The sequence below is a fragment of the Protopterus annectens genome, chromosome 2.part1 (assembly GCF_019279795.1).
Source record: "Protopterus annectens isolate FY-2018-M chromosome 2.part1, PAN1.0, whole genome shotgun sequence".
NCBI classification, from domain to species: Eukaryota; Metazoa; Chordata; order Ceratodontiformes; family Protopteridae; genus Protopterus; species Protopterus annectens.
The window spans coordinates 445,360,715-445,377,670 of record NC_056729.1 but is presented as its reverse complement, the minus strand read 5'-3'; the positions used below and the strand labels follow the sequence as shown (position 1 = coordinate 445,377,670).

Here is a 16,956-nt window from a genome sequence, read left to right as displayed (position 1 = left end):
TGAATGTTCGATGAATGGACATTCATTTATTTATGTTTGATGAACGGCCATTCACTGAAGTTAGTTTTCGACCAACTAATGTAGAACTGAAGCCATTTCCTGATAGGTGCCTTAAACAGCAACCAGACCAATCAGGAATGCCAAGCACAGACACTCATTTTCCAACCAGAAACAGTCAGGAATCAACACACTCAGCTCCTTCTCTCACCAGAAGCAGAATATAAGCACAAATTCCAAGCTGTCTCCTATGTAACAGTATTTAGGCTTTCCAGTGATCAGCAGTCTCCAGCAAAAAATGTCCCTATGTTCCTTCTCCACCAAGAGAAAACAGAAGCACTAATTCCAAGATGACTACTAAGAGGCAGAATGTGGGCTCTCCAACAATTGGTGGTCTTGCAATAGATGTTATGTGCATTAAGCAGTTAAATATGAGAGGCCAGACTATATGTATATAAATATAAAGCAGTGCCAGACTAGAGTCAAGCTCACCGGGGTCTTCTTTCCCAGCTGATTATGCCAAGCCCATTCCCTTGGCTGTGGTTCTACTAGACAGTAGGTAGGGACAGTGGGAATCTTGTTCATCCATTCATGCGTGCCACTAATTAAATGACAAGGCATTTGGCTACCTTAAGAGAGTCATAATTACTCTCGCTGTTTACCCCCGCTTCATTGAACTTCTTCACAGTGACATTCAGTCTACTGGGCAGAAATCACATTGCATCAACACCCATCTCAGGCCTTTGCGATGCTTTGTTTTAATTAAACAGTTGGATTCCCCAAGTCCACACCAGTTCTAAGTCAGCTGCTAGCTGCTGGACAATGCGGGACCCCGATTGGGACTAGTGGCCACCACAGCCAGGGTGATCCACAGGAAGGGTCTGGCTTACATCCAGAGTCACTGCCTCCATCCTCCCAGCCTCTCCGGGGGGTGACTTCCTCATCGATCCACGGCATGCGCCCAGCCCTGCTTCACACCTGAGCCCGACTGACCCAGCCCTTAGAGCCAATCCTTATCCCAAAGTTACGGATCTGGCTTGCTGACTTCCCTTATCTACATTGTTCTAACATACCACAGGCTTTTCATCTTGGGGACTTGCTGTGGATATGGGTATGGCCCACTGTGAGATTTACAATCTTTCTCCGGTTTGTAAGGGCTGGCTAAAGCTCATCTGATGCCACTGAAACCACACCGCTTTCCAGAATGCAGGCCCCTCTCTCGGGGCGAACCCATACCAGGGTGCCCTGCCCTTTACAAAGAAAAGAGAACTCTCCAAGGGGCCCCTGCCAGCTTCTCCATGATCATTTGCATCACTGCACTGGACGCCACAAAGCACCTGTCTCAGGAGCTCCAGATTTGAGGATCTGAATCAGACTCCCTTTCGATCAGCCGTGGGCAACAGAGGCCATCACCTGTCCCGTCGGAACAGCATTCGCCTATCTCTCAGGACTGACTGACCCATGTTCAACTGCTGTTCATACGAAACCCTTCTCCACTTTGGCCTTCAGAAATCTCATTTGAATATTTACTACCACCACCAAGATCTGCACCCGTGGCAGCTCCCCCTGCGCCCTTGACCTAGCCTTCAGTGCCACTGTGGTGGCCCTCCTACTCATCATTACATAGCCCCCTCAGCTCCCAGCACCAGCTATGCCTGGTATGGGCCAGACACTCCAGTGCCATCTATTTTCAGGGCTAGTTGATTAGGCAGGTGAGTTGTTACACACTCCTTAGTGAATTCCGACTTCCATGGCCACTGTCCTGCTGTCTATATCAACTAACACCTTTTCTGGGGACTGATGACCATCGGCATCGGGCAACCTTAACCAGGTGTTTGGTTCATCCCTTGTCAGTTTATACTTGAGCTTTAAATGTCTAAGTGGAGAGGCACTAATTTTAAAAGAGCAAGACAGATTGAAAGGGGATGGGCACTTTGTATTCTGGTTCTATGGAATATAGTGGGATGGCCAATAAATTTAAACAGTTGAAGGGGAGTGACTTCACAAAATGATAATTTTTTGCTTACAACAGCCAATGAAAGGGGAGAGGGAATGAGATATGTGGTCATATTAACACAAGGGTCAGACAACTAGAAAATACAGTTGAGTTTAAGAACGCAATATTGCCAGGGTGGGAGTGTGGGAAAAAATGTCTGTGCAACTCTCAAGAGACACAGCTGTAGTCTCTTTCCTAATTTTAATATGCAAGCAAAAGCAGAACACAAGTAAAATATAGAGCAAAAAAACACAAATCACAATATACAAAATAGAAGAAAGCAATAAAGTAATACAAAATACAAGAAAGCAAAGGCAGGCAACCTTTCCCTCATAGCAAGTTGTGGCAGAGTCTGGGTGAGCTTTTCCAGTAAAGCTTTGAAATGTTTTATTTTATCCCTGACTGACTTTTTTTTGTCATAAATTGGAATGCACATTGTACATACAGAGTACAGTGTGTGTATTGAAACTAGACCCTGAAGACATGAGGCGGTATCTTACTAAATGGCAGCTTAAAGTAACCGCTGTATAAAGCTTTACATTTATTATTAATCTAATATGTACAAATGTTAAATTTCCAATTTATATAAAAGGTAAATTTGAAAGAATACATCCAAAAAAGTGTTATACAAGTGGATGCTCTTGTCAAAGAGTATTTGCTAACAATGTGATAGTACACATTTAAAGAAGATCTCAGTGCCCTAGCAGCCAGAAAGATACAACTGATAAGTCATCTTAATGTGCTCCTTAAAGAAGCTATTTTGAATGGCATAAAGGAAGACATCCAGATGAGGCAAGGAGTGAAGGCTGTGTATATATATATATATATATATATATATATATATATATATATATATATATATATATATATATATATATACACACAAGTAGAAAACAGCAGTAGGTATCTCAGCAATGAAACAAGTCGATGTGGTACAGAATGAGAAGCCTAAATTTCACAATAACTCTTGGGTTCACACTCTGTGTGAAGGTAGAAATGCACACTCTGAGACTGTACCATCTGAAGTACATTAAAAGTAAAAATGTTTTTCCTTACACAGATTACAAAAAAAAAACAGCATAAAGAAGCCCCTTAGCCTCACTTTTTAGAACTTTCTTATTTACATCTGTAGGTAGCAAAGACGTTAACACCGCTGCCTCACATTTCTTGATGCTCTAGTTCATTTCCGAGCTGGAGTGCCTTCTTTGCAGAGCCTGTGTGCCCTCCCACTGATGGACTGGGATTGTGCTGGGTGCTCCATTTTTCCTCCCACATCCCAAGACATGCTGTTAGGTGAAGTGGATATCCTCTAAGCTGTACGTAAGTATGTGTGCTTTGTGTGTGTCTCTGTGTGAGCATGTGTGGGTCTGTGCGTGATGTGTGTGTGTGTGTGTGTGTGTGTGTGTGTGTGTGTGTGTGTGTGTGTGTGTGTGTGTGTGTGTGTCTCTGTGTGAGCATGTGTGGGTCTGTGTGTGTGTGTGTGTGTGTGTCATTGTGTCCTGTCCATGTCAAGTTCTTTGCCTTGGATACAATACCAGCCAGGAAAGATTCCAGCTCTATCACACACAGTAGATAAAGATGACATCAAACAATGAATGAATGAGTTAATGTTTTTTGTTATGAATGAAGTGCAGACACTGTGACCCATCTGGGGAGTGAGTCTGGCATAATGGTTAAGATTTCACCTCACAGACACTGTACAGGGTTTGATTCTGACCTCAGGTTATTGGCTAAGCTTAAAATGGACCTTTAGGACAGCTAGCCTAGTATTCAGCTATGAATCTATAAAAGCTTACAACAGAATCTAGAATATAAATTCCTATCCAGCTATGAAATCAAAGCTGCTAATTCTGCATGCATAATAATGTTAAGCTTTGTAGATATGTTAACCTGCTTTATTATTTTATCTCATTAGCCTTTATACTTTGAATTGTAAATGTCATATTTTTATTTTTTTTAATTTCAGTAAAACAATTTGCCCTGCAATTACTTACTTCATTTTGACCTGGGCGTATTGTTGTGAAACTCTGTAATATCTGCTGCAATGTGTTGATGTAAAACTGTGTAAGATTTGTTCCAGTCTGAGTTCAGGCCATGGCCGAAAAGGGACTTCTTGCCAGTTCACTTAGCTAGTTAATGAATGAATGAATGACTACATGCATGGATGTATCAGTGAATAAATACACATGAAGAACACAAACAAAAGGATAATTATGTTCCCAGAATGTCAAAGTTTATACCAGAATTACTAAAAGTATTTACAGCATCTAAGAGTCTCACTAAATATGTATAGCTTACTATTAGCTAGTCTCATGGGTCACTACTGCCCAGATCATAGATGTTGCAGGGGCATTTGGCATCGTGAACAGCATACCAATTTAGCAGTAAATGGTTTACATTTAACAACTAGCCAAGGCAGTTTGATGGTTATGCAGTTTAGAACCTGTCTATTATCAATTGTGATTTGCTTAACTGACAGCTCGTACACAGTCATTCTTCTTTTCCATAACATTTGGAATCCAAGGCAAGTGACCCCTTTGCCCTACCCTTGCTATGGCACTGGCCCAGATGCGCACACACAGAAAGAAATGGGGGATCCTAAGTGAAATACCAGAACCGGTAAGATTTTTCAGGAGAATGTAGTACAGAAGCATACCTCCCAACTGTACCGAATTACTCAGGTTTTACCGAGTTTTGAGGTCCAAATATTAGGGTGCCATGATTCCCGAGTGTCACCCCTTCATTTCCGAAATTTTCCAAGCTTTTTTATTTTTTAATTTATTTTTCACTGTTTCAGCTGACATCATCAGTTGAAATTAAGCTCAAGGGCGCACGTGCACACATTTCTGGTACGCTGTTCAAATAATCTGCGAGCGGGAACTGGCTGTTCAAATTGACTCCAGCACTTGCGAGGAAACATGTTATATTATTTTCTGGCTGCTGCACTACTTACAAGTGGGACATCCTCGCTGGGTAATGCAGAGCAAATGGAAAGGATTGGATCCATTCCTAGCTGCAGTCAAGTATGAAACACGTTTTATATTGTACTATTCTGACTGCAGCAAGCGAAACATGGTGTGTGTGTGTGTGTGTCATCCGCATGAAAACCAAATGCAAAATGTACGTTATATGAGGTTACCCAACAGGAGGCCGTCCATGTCAAAAATAATGTGGGAGACAGGCTGGAAAGGCATCAGTGAAGCAGTCATTATTCAACTTGTAATTACAGAATGTTACAACTGCTTTATTAACATTACAGCCACGCTAGAAACAAAGAAGTAAATGTAGGAATTCCAAAGCTAGCACTTATGATAGTCAGTAAGTAGGGGACGACTAAAATCTAAACCAGGATTTTTAATTCTTATGCGTAAACAAGTGCGTGTTGGAAACGGGTGAAATTGTGGTGTCAAATGTTTTGATTCATATGATTCACTACACTGCTGTTACCTATAACATAAAATTTCTTAATATCAGAAACGGTGATGGCAAAATCCATGAAGGTGGGGAACTAGTTAATTTGACTCCAGGATGCAGTAGCTGAGTGCTGCTGGCCGTATCCTCCCAGGACTTTAACATGTTCACCATGAGTTAATGTTGATGCGTTAATCGTATTAATTTGTGCTTTACATTTTGAAAAACGCAATAGGTTCATCAGTGCTTTTTTGGCTTAATGCAGTCTATTCAGAGGATTACGTGATTCAAGTCAACAGTCGTAATGCAAGAGTTAAAAAATAATCCCTAACAAAATAATAGTTACTGTGAAAACAACACGTTTTCTTTGATTAAATAATGTTAGTTCATTGATCAGCCTTTTAAGCAATACTCTGTTACACTTCAAAAAAAAAATCTATATATAAAGCTCATCATTATTGAGAGGACTTTTGAACAAGCATGTTGCAACTATCTGTCTCTGCCTCATAACATGCAATGGCAACCTGTTGTTCCTACTGACAATTTGGAATCTGCATGACTGTTCCTGTCAGAGAGTAGGCGCTTGTCTGCTAATCTGCACATTCTTTTCACCTCCGTCCTAGTCACGTACAACCTGCTGGTGATTAAAATTTATAGTAGAGACTGCAATCAGCAAGTAGTGCCATAGATTACACCTACAAACTATTTTCTACAGAATGGATTTCTCCACAGCCCACCGTATTTTGTAAGGTTTCAAGATTAACAGTACAAATAATATTTTTAAAACGTATCAACCATCGATTGACTAGGCTATTCTCCATTACTATTTCTAGTTTCTACTCCCCACTCCTGAATTTGAGAAATACAACCTGTACCACCTTTGGTTTCTACTTTGTTTTTAAGGGTAGGTAGGTTATTGTTTAACTTTGATGAATAACTGCAGCATGTTTTCTTCATATAATCACAATCAAGCATCCCTTTAAGAGTGCATTACTAATTAATTTTTTCACATATTTAAGCAGTCTAAAATTTGTGGGTCATGACTGTTACCTTTTCAGATGCCTAAAGTTTGACATTTCCTTTTGAAATGTGAAACTCACCACAAAAAGACACAGACCCCACCAATGCAGAATACAATTTTTTATTTTATTATTACTGAAGTGTTAACTCCTTCTTGTAGAAATTTAGTTTTGTCAAGATGGATCATAATTGGGTTTCAATGCTGTTTCAATGAATGTGAGTTTCAAAGGAAGAGAAGTTTTAATGCCAAGTCTATTTTCATTGTGAGACAGTATTGCTTTGTTTAGCAGAGGTCTATTAGTGTTTGTACATTGTGCTATAAAATGTAAAAATAAAATCCAAATAATCATTGTAGAAGTAAAGCACTATGCACACATTAGTGTTTATGGTAAGTGGGGCAAAATAGCCAGGTGATGGGACATTGGAATGACTGTAGTGGGACTCTGCTGTCATATTTTGGTTGTCTGTTCTCCAGTTTGTGTTTGAAAGTTGGTATCCCACAATTCCACTGGAGTGGGTGGGGTTACATAATTATGTATGCAAATTTTATGTTAATCAGTGTACAGATTTGTACCTATTTTTCATGGGCCTTGTCCAGATTTTTGATGTTTCCAGATTGAGAGGTATGTACAGAAGCTGTTGTTAAAAAGGGACAATTACTAGGGCACATAAAATATTGCATGATAATTATAGGAATTAATCAGAGGAAGTTAGGAAGGACTGTGAAGAGAGACTGGATAAGCAATTCATAAACAATGAGGAGACATATGTATGGCTCCCAAATAAATAAAGTCTAGAAGATTTAGGAACTTTGCTTGGAAATGTTTGCATTGGTATTTTTATACCCCAAGAAGATTCCAAAGATTTTTTTCTCAAGTAGATTGCAACTGTTGGAGGTGTGACAGGGAAGAAAAAACATATATTTTTTGAATCTAATGAGTTGACAGACTTTAAAAAATTGCTGCAGACTACTCTAAACAGAAATATTGGGCGAGCAAATTGGTGTAACCAAGGAAATGATTTTTTTTTATACAGAATCAAAATTGCTTAGACATGGAAAGACCTTGATGAGTTTAATTCTGGTGGCTGCAAAAAAGACAATTACTGGAAATGGAAATGAAAGTCTAAACCAACTGTACTAGAAATAGTGAAGATAGTAACAGAGATTAAACAACTGGAAGTGGGAACTTTAGAAAAGATTAGTAGCAAATTACACACAAAAAAGTGAACTATGGGAGCAATACATGCAGAATAATGTTTTGTATTAGGAATGAGGTTTAGGGGAAGGCATGAACTGAATGAGCTCTGTAATGTTTAACTGACAATGACTGGATAGCTTATAAGTGATGCATAACATTTGCAACTGAAAATAAGTAAATATGGTTTGTTTTCATTTATATAAATGTATGATTGCCTATGTCATAAGTGACAATTTAATAAAGATGCTTCTTTATTCTTTTAAAGCAGCTGCACAAAAACACGACTCTAGGCGTGAAGCTCTGAGCTTCAGCTAGCTAATTATGCACAGTGGTAAAACTCCTGAATCCAGTGGATATGTCCTCTGACAAAGAAGTGTGAGGAAGCAAATGGAAATGAATCTACTGCAGCAGACGATGAAGGTGAAGCAATTACACTAGTACCATTGTGGCAAGGTATCAGGAGCAGATAAGATCCATCTAGAAATGCTGTTGCTGTGTCATGGTTAATATGCTTTTTCAACATTGCAAGGAAGGTTGAGAGAGAGTACCACTGGAGTGGCAAACTGAAGTAAAGCTCTCTATTTTCCATAAAAAAAACAGACAGGAAGGTGTAATAGAACTGGACATAATCATATTCAGACTTAATAGAAAAAAACTTATTGCAGGGTGCTATAAAGAAAATTTCAATCCAAAGATGAGCTGAGGTTCAGAACAGCAACAGTGACCGATCTTGGCAGTGAAAAGTGGATCAACTTTTTCTCCTTGCAGAGCCACTAGTAGAGTCATGGTGTTTGTCAACATTACTTACATCTATCTTATGGGCTCAGAAAAGACACATGGCCATGCAACCAAGAGTGTTTTGTGTGACATAATACAACATTAAATGGTGTCAAAAATGCTGCTGCATGTCATCAACTTCATGTATGTAAGAAGTGAGAGCTGTGTCTGCATTTATGCTGTTATGTCAAACACATCTGAGATAGGTGTGGGTCTCCACCAAGGGAGTATCTCACCACACCTCCAGTTTGTGATTTTCATGGACAGGATCTCAAAGTGCAGACAAGTTCAGCAGGGTACCCATTTTGGAGAAAGGAGGGTGGTATATTTATTATTTGGAGACAATGATGTCCTATTAGCCTCAGGTGCCTGTGATTCACTGCTATGTGTGAAGTGGTTGGATTTAAAATCATCACCCCCAAATCAGAGGGCTATGGCTTTCTCCCAAAACAGAATGGTTTGCCCTTTACAAATGAGGAGGGGGCAGTTACTTCAGGCTGAAAAAGTTAAGTATTCTGAGGTTCTGCTCAAGAGTGAAGGTAGGGGGGACTAGAAAAGTGACTTGGCAATACTGCAGCTGATATACCACTCAGAGGTGGTGATGTGACAGTTGGGTCACAGGATGAGTTTGAATTTCCTGATCAGTCTGTCTCCATATTCTCATCAATAGTCATGAGCTTAAGGTACTGATTATGGGGATACATAGCAATACAAGCATAAGAAATGAAACTTTTTCAAGGAGTAGCTAGGATTGATGATTAGAGAGCAGTCAATTGGCTAGTTCCTTTTTACTGGGGTGACATCTGTATGACCCATTTGTTCCCTCAGGGATGAGTGAACTAGGAGTGATACTGTTATTCCCACTGGAATCATTTTTCCCCTTAAGCCCTAATGTTCTAGATGTACTTTTTTGCTGCATATACACTGAATGGTGGGTGTACCTACTCGAGGAGGCTGACCTACCTCTGCAGTTACTGTTCCCACTGCTGGTCCCTCTCAAATGCCTTCCTGGTATTCCAAACTCCTGTGCTCCACCCTATCACCACTGTTAACACGGGCAATGGTATGCCTCCCAGGTGCTCTCCACCAGCTCTATCAGATGTCTAGGCTGCTAATTAAACTTGGAATGCTTGGGTCATAGTCAGAGCTTTACCCCCTATATCAACTGTATTGGTGGGGAAAGTAAAAACAGTATTCTCTTCTTGTAAACTCTCCTGTGCTGAAATGGTGTTATTACTCAAGGGGCTACTATGTGTGCCTAAGGCAGAAACTGCTGACTCTCTTTCCAAGGCATACAGATTTACTTACCACATCAGTCTGTGTATTTTAGGAGGCATATCTGTTCCTTTCAAGCATTCATGCAATGTTTTGTAAAACGATTTGTTCACAACACATACAGAACAGTCTGGTAATGGCATTTCAGAATGTCAGCGAATAGAACTTCTAAGTACAGTGTTTTAATATACCTAGCAGACATTTTAATAGCTATTCTACAAGTAACAGGCTCTTTTTTACACCTTTATTGAATTATCACTCAAGACATAAACAAACATTCATTTATATAAAAGAAAACAAACAATATTAACATGTTCCTAGTTGCAAACATTATACATCGTTTTTTTGTATACTATCATCAGTCAAATATTATATAAATAGCTCAATTCCTGCCTTCCCTTAAATCCCATTCCTCCTCCTGAACATTATTTTTCATGTATTGTTCTCAAAAATTTCCATTTTTTCTATACACTTTGCTCCTACCCTTTTCTAATTATCCCACTTCCAGTCATTTTATCTCTGTTACAATTTTCAATACTTCAAATACAGCTGATTTAGACTTTGAGTTCCATTTTCTAGTAAATAATTTTTGGCAGCCACAGAATTGAACTTAGCAAGGTCTTACTACATCTAGGCAATTCAGGTCTTGTACCCCAGCTAAAAAAAAATAATTTCCATAGTTACACCCCATATTTCTGACACAGTACTTTGTATGGAATTTTTGAAGTATGCCAACTCATTACACTCCCAAAACATATGTCCCCAGTTACTTCTTTCTTCCCCATCATACCTCCAACATTTATCATCTACTTGAAGAAAATTTCTTTTGGAATCTGCTTGGGATATAAAAATATCTATGCAAACACAAATAAAAAATCCTAAATCTTCTAGACTTTGTTGCATATCTAGGAGCCATACATTATGTCCTCCCATTGTTTTCTTGTGAATTGCTTAGCCAATCTCTATTTCCAATCTTTTCCAACCTTCTCTGATTGATTCCTAATGTTATCAAGCAATATTATACACCCCCTACTAATTATCCCGTTTTTAACAGCAGCCTATGTTCTACAGTCAACTAAAAACTCTACCAAAGCAAGTCTTTCACTTACGATTCCCCATCCTTTCTCTTTGCCTATACTCATATCATTCCCTGATAGGTAAGGTGGTATCTAGACTGCAGTCCAAATGCCTTCTTGGTCTCTTCCCATTCCATTAGCTTTCCTTCTCAAGTTTTTGTTCCCAATACCTTGAGATTCCGTTGCAATTTTTTCCAACAAATTCCAGCCCCCTTTTGCTTATTTCTGTAGCCCTAATTATAGTCATCCCTATCAGCTAAACCTCCTTTCTCCATTGTTGTATTGGCTCAGTTCTTAGAATACTTTCTGCTACTTTTATGACTATAACATTCCGTATGGTTGCTGTTATTCTCTTAAGGATCTGCATAAAAACCATTCTCTCCTTATTTCTTAAATTTCCCCTATTTCATTATCATCATCATCATCCCTTCCCACTTTGAATAATAGGTTTCTGCTTGTATTCTGTATCTTGAGCTCTGATTGTGTAGCTCTAAAACATCCCTTCAAATCAGGTAATCCTAAACTACCTAGTTCTATTAGAAGGATCAACTTATCCCAACTGATCCATGCCAACTTCTCCTCCCAGATAAATTCCTTCAACTCTTTATTACTAATTGCCCACAACTTCTCCTCTTGTTGATAAAAATATGTCTGAACTGAATATAAAACTAAAGGGTCTAAAACATTTTGCTGCTTGTATCTTGCTATCCATGCCCATAAAAAGAGCTTCCAGTTTTTCAGCTTTTGTATTATCTTTTTAGTTTCTTCCCACATATCCTTAGCTGCCATAAAAAAATCCTTTTTAACCCATACTCCTAAATACTTCATTTTATCATGTCCCCATAATCATGGGTATTGCTAGACCAATTCACGTGTGGCTACATAGTTTACAGTTATAGCCTTTGTTTTATTTTCATTCATTTTAAATCCTGAAAAGACTTGAAACTGCCTCAAGATGTTCTATAACAATGAGATGTATTTTTCTGGTTTTATCAGGTACAAAATAAAATCATCTGCAAATAAAGCCAATTTTCTTGATTACTTAGGAATTATATTCTTGAATTTTGAGTCCCTTATTTTGTTTGCCAATGGCTCTAAATATAAAGCAAATAACAAAAGGGAAAGATGACACCCTTGCCTGGTACCTTTCTTCAGACACAACTTGTCAGAGAGGAATCTTTACCTCAGAACCCTCATGTATCTTCCTACTTAACCTTATTACTTTATGAAGGAAAGCAAATACTTCAATTGCCCTACTCTTAAACTCCCAGCTTACTCTGTTGAATGATTTCACTGCATCAAGACCCACCAACAACATTGGTCATTTTCTTACACTCTGCTTCTGTCTGTACCATTGTTCTGTTAATGTTGTTAAATGTTTGCCTCCCCTCCACAAAACCACACTGATCTATATCTAGTGATTCTGGCAACACATTTCCATTTCTTTTAGCTATTACACACATAAACACTTTATAATTAAGGTTTAAAACTGAAGTTGGGTGATGTGAAGCTGGGTCTGAAGGGTCTTTACCCTCTTTACTTATTACAGCCAGTGCAGATCTTTATCACTTTCTTCCATCCTAGCTTCCAAACATCCACCTGAATGCCAGCTCTTCCTGAGGCATTCCTGCAGACTGATTGTATATCACCATTTTATTTTATTTCCTACTATCTTAACTGTTAATTGTTAAGCTTTGACTGCCTCGAACCTTGTCATACTTAAATCTTCCATAAATATTTCCATTTGTGGTCTTGCTTGATTTCCACATTTTTTTACTTTATACAAATGTTCATGAAACTTCCAAAACTCCCCTAACAAATCTACAGGATCTCTAGTTATTTTTCTTGTTAAAGGTTCTCTAGGTTTGGCAACAACTACTTTTTGTTGCATAAGTCATTGTGCTAATATATTTTACTGTTCAAAATCCTCTTAGAAGGAAATATTTGGTTTGTCTAAAATTTATTAAAAAAATTAATAATCAACCACTAAGAACTACTGAGGACAATGGGGGTAGCCTGTTGCAGAAATGAGCTGCTGTTTCTCCTTCATTCATTACAAAATATTTTTGATTTTGTTAAAACACTCCCTGCTGCACCCAATACAGTGATTTTTTGGTGATCACAAACATTAAATCTCTTATTTCAAATCATGCTTGCCTTGAAACTGTTAAATATGAATTATGTAACTCCCCAAATGCTCACAAATTGTGAAATCCAATTACTTATGGAAATTTGAGATGCTGTGTTTTTTGTTTCTTACTTCTTTAGGCAAACAACAGGAGTGGTAATGGGAGCAGCTATGGCTCATTCTTATGCCAATACTTTTTATGTCTGGATGGGAAAAAGGTAATACTTTCAATTCAAATTTGCTGAAATTAATTTTTATATAAGCAATTTACTGGTTATATTTTTCTAAAAAAGGGACTCTAAATGAATTTGAAAATTGTATGGTCTATCTGAACAATGTTTATGACAATCGAAGTTTTACGTACAAAGCTGATGTTAGGAATATTAACTGCTTGGGTTTTGTTGTTTACAAATCTGAGCACATGCTCTTGTTCAAAATTCATAAAGAAGTACAAAGGAATTCATGCTTGAGCTTCAGCATGATGCACTCGCCAAGGTTAAATGAAAATAAACTCAAGGGTCACTAGAACAAAAATGGAGCTAATAGGCTATAAAACATAAATCAAAATCAAAACCAAAACTGCAAAAATGTTCCAACAAAAAGGAGAACTTCAGAGCAAAGTAATGTTTAGTGTTTTCATTCTTTTTAATAACAAGAACTTCTGAACATACAGACTGTTTTAAAACACATTCCATGTGACTATAATTAGCCAATCAAAAATTCATGTAGTCTTAAAAAACAGTATCTAATAAAATGGCATTACTTGAATATCTTGCTAAATTAATAATACATTACATTGAAAAAGAACTTGTCACAAACAGCTCTCAACTCTACAGCCTTTGTGCTTTAAAGCATTTATTATTAATATAGTCATTAAATCCTGGTGATTTACTGGTAGCCAAAATAATTTACCATGTTGCTTCCATACATTGAAGTGGTGCATTACAGTCACCTTGAAGCAACTCTATTTTTACACTAATACAAAAAAGTATATTTCTTAAAATTATCACAACATACAGTATATGTCTAGCTAAAGCATTATTGAAGTCCTTATTTTTAATAGCTGACAAATGTTTATAAACTCTTTTTGAGAGTTTACAAATTGTTTTTCCTACAGAAAAACTAAAACAGGACTCACAGGAGGCTCTTGGCATACTACTCTTTTAGAATTGCAAGTAAACCTACCACTCACCCAAATTTGCCTGGTTTGCTTAATAAAAAAACTGGAGCCTTCCCCAAAGAATCTATAACACTTACAACTCTTACACTGATAGTCACCAAACATTTTTGCAGAATTAGTTGTGTAGCTGACAGCACTTTCAATAAAACATCCTAACATTGTGTGTTCTTTTGAAAGTGAAAGAAGGTCTATTGCCTAAAACTTTAGTAAGATTGTTGCTGCCTAACATTATTTTCCAGTTGTCTAATAACATTTTCTTTTTAACATTAGTATCAAGATAAACAGGAAAAGGAAAAGCTCTATTGTAAAAACTTTTATATGTTTCTCTTACCTTAAACTGTAAAAGTCCATATCTCAAAATAAGTTTAAACTTAACCACCAAAAATTCTTAACTTAGAAAATGATAGTATTCAAAATACTGTCCTAGGTGATAGATGATCTTTTATTTTCAAAAGAACACAAAACAATAAAAACACCTTCTCCTTTTGAGGAGCAGAAACTGCTTGGATGGTGTCTTGAGACAAAAGGCCCTGAAGAAAATCTGGAAAAAAGTGCAGCTGTTCCTGAGGAGGTTTAGGAATGCCCAAAAAAAGGGGGAAGGGATTTCCAAACCATGTAATACCCATGACAAACCATGGATACAACCCAAGAATCCTGAGTGATCCTTAACCAACTGGGAAGGGACAAGGAAAGACAGTGACAGAAGAGCCTGGTTTAAAAAGGAGGGAAAAATACAGAACCTGGCTTGTCTGGAAAATGAAGCTTCTGAGCTGCAGGAGTCTGAGTAGAGTTAGCAGGAGGAGCTCTTCTAGCACCCTTTTTACCTTTGGGAGGAGGGTGAAACTCTCTATGAAAAAAGGCAAACTTACTAGTATGTCTGCATTTTTTCATAGAGAGTTTCACCCTCCTCCCAAAGGCAGACTTATCCTAGTAAGTCCGCCTTTTTTCATAGAGAGTTTTACCCTCCTCCCAAAGGCAGACTTACTAGGATAAGCCTTCTGAAATTTGGGAACAGGGGAAATAAAATTAATTCCTGCAAAATCTTACCATTTTCCCGAAGAGACTAAAAAAGCTCAGCAACTGCAGAACCAAAGAGATTTTTGTTATCAAGAGGAGCATCCAACTTGGCCTTAACATCATCAGGCAGAGGCTGAAGGCAAAGCTAGGAATACATGCTCAACATAAAACCAAAGGCAGCAGTTTAGAAGAGGTATCAGCTGCATCATAACTATGTTTATTAGAATGGTGAGCTGCTTAAGAAGAGGTTCCCAACAAAATGAGGGTTTAAGCCTTCCCATCAGAATCAGGAAGGTCTGAAACAACTTGAAAAGTCTGATACAGAAGCACCAAAACATACCTGGTCATATGGGTCTGGTAATTCACAGCCCTAAATGTCAGAGTAGCAGCAGTGTACACCTTCTTATCCAATCTTTCTGTGGTTCTGTTGTCCTTGTCAGAGTTAAGCAGCTTAGTAGAAGGTAAAAGCTTGGACAGCTTATTAGATGAAACAGAAATAATAGAAGGGTCAGCAGAGGGACACCTGGTAAAGAAATTTACAATCATCAGGCACCTTATAAAAGCTATCAGTTTTTTTAAGAGCAGGGGGCTGGGAATTAGGAGCCCGAGAAGCTGCAGAAAAAATGTCTAACAAGGCAGCGAGAACAGGTGAAACAGTAGAGTGTTTAGAAGACTCCATTTGAAGGAGGTTATAACACCTCTTCTGAACATCAGAAACCTGGGTACGGTCCCACTTCAAAAACTCCATCATACGGGAAACAGTACCCCCAAAGGAAATCTCCTCAAAAGGAGAATCTGGACTAATAGTTTCTTCTTCCTTAGAGCCATAATCCAAAGGAGTGGAAATCCGGGAGGAACAGGCCAAAGATTCTTCACCAGAATCTACTTCCTCATCAGAAGAATCCTGCTCCCTAGGCCTCTTAAGGGGAGTAGAAGACCAAGGAAAGGGCAGGAATAGAAACTTCCTAAGGGGGGCTTCAAAGGCACAAGAGCATTAAACAGACCCTGTGTGAAATCCCACCATTCACGCTGAGGATGCTTAGTCTTCTGCTTCTTTTTCAAAGGGACATCAGCTCTAAACATCTTATGTGGTTTGGACCCCTGCTAACACTCATCTGCAGAAGACCTCTAGGTCCCTCCAATATAATCTGCTACAGTTCCCCCTGAACATCCGAAACAGATGTCCTGCAGAGTCTCTGAGCACATGTGAGAAGCTGGGCCCCTGCCTGCCTCTGAAGTAGTCATGGCAGAGGAATTTCACTGAAGAACCAGCTGATCCTCTGGGCTTTCACCAACCTTGAGACAGACATCAGGTGGAAGCGGTTCAGCAGAAGAATCCAACTGAACCTACTTGGCCTACCTTTGCAGATGGCTGATTCTCAAGTTGGGATGATTCCGTCATTGAACCCAGAGCCAACAGTTTAAGACATGTTCTCTAGGTAAATAGCTAAAGAGGACAGACAACTATGCAAAGTTTTAGGGACAAATGCCTGACAAATAGGACAAGATGTATGGTCGTGAGAAACACCTAAGCAAAACAAACACTGCTCATGACGGTCCTTATGGGGAATCTTTCTCCCACACTGGCATTTCCTTTTTCTGGATGACATGCAATCCAAAAACAAAGAAAAAAAAAAGTGGGGCACATCTGAAAACAACCAGAGGAAGAAAGAGCATTCAGGCTGTTGAGCAGAGATGGCTTTTGGACTGGAGGCAAAGAACTTATGAGGAAGGTACACCCTACATCACCTTTATTCCCTATGCCATGTGTGGGGAGCATACATGTGATGTACAATGTCCCTATTACAACCTAAGGCTTTGGTGTACTGGCCAGATGTTGAACTACCCTATCCAATAGGAATCAATTGGTAAAATGGCAC

General features: G+C 38.6%; 1 protein-coding gene across 1 annotated transcript in view; it reads right to left on the bottom strand.

Moving 5' to 3' along the window:
* ARHGAP10 (Rho GTPase activating protein 10) overlaps nucleotides 1-16,956 on the bottom strand; it is a 2,173,597-nt gene that overhangs the window by 185,392 nt on the left and 1,971,249 nt on the right. The window contains exon 21 of the mRNA XM_044063456.1: nucleotides 15,417-15,553. Within this exon, the coding sequence (XP_043919391.1) occupies nucleotides 15,417-15,553 (137 nt within the window). The remainder of the gene's footprint in view (nucleotides 1-15,416; nucleotides 15,554-16,956) is intronic.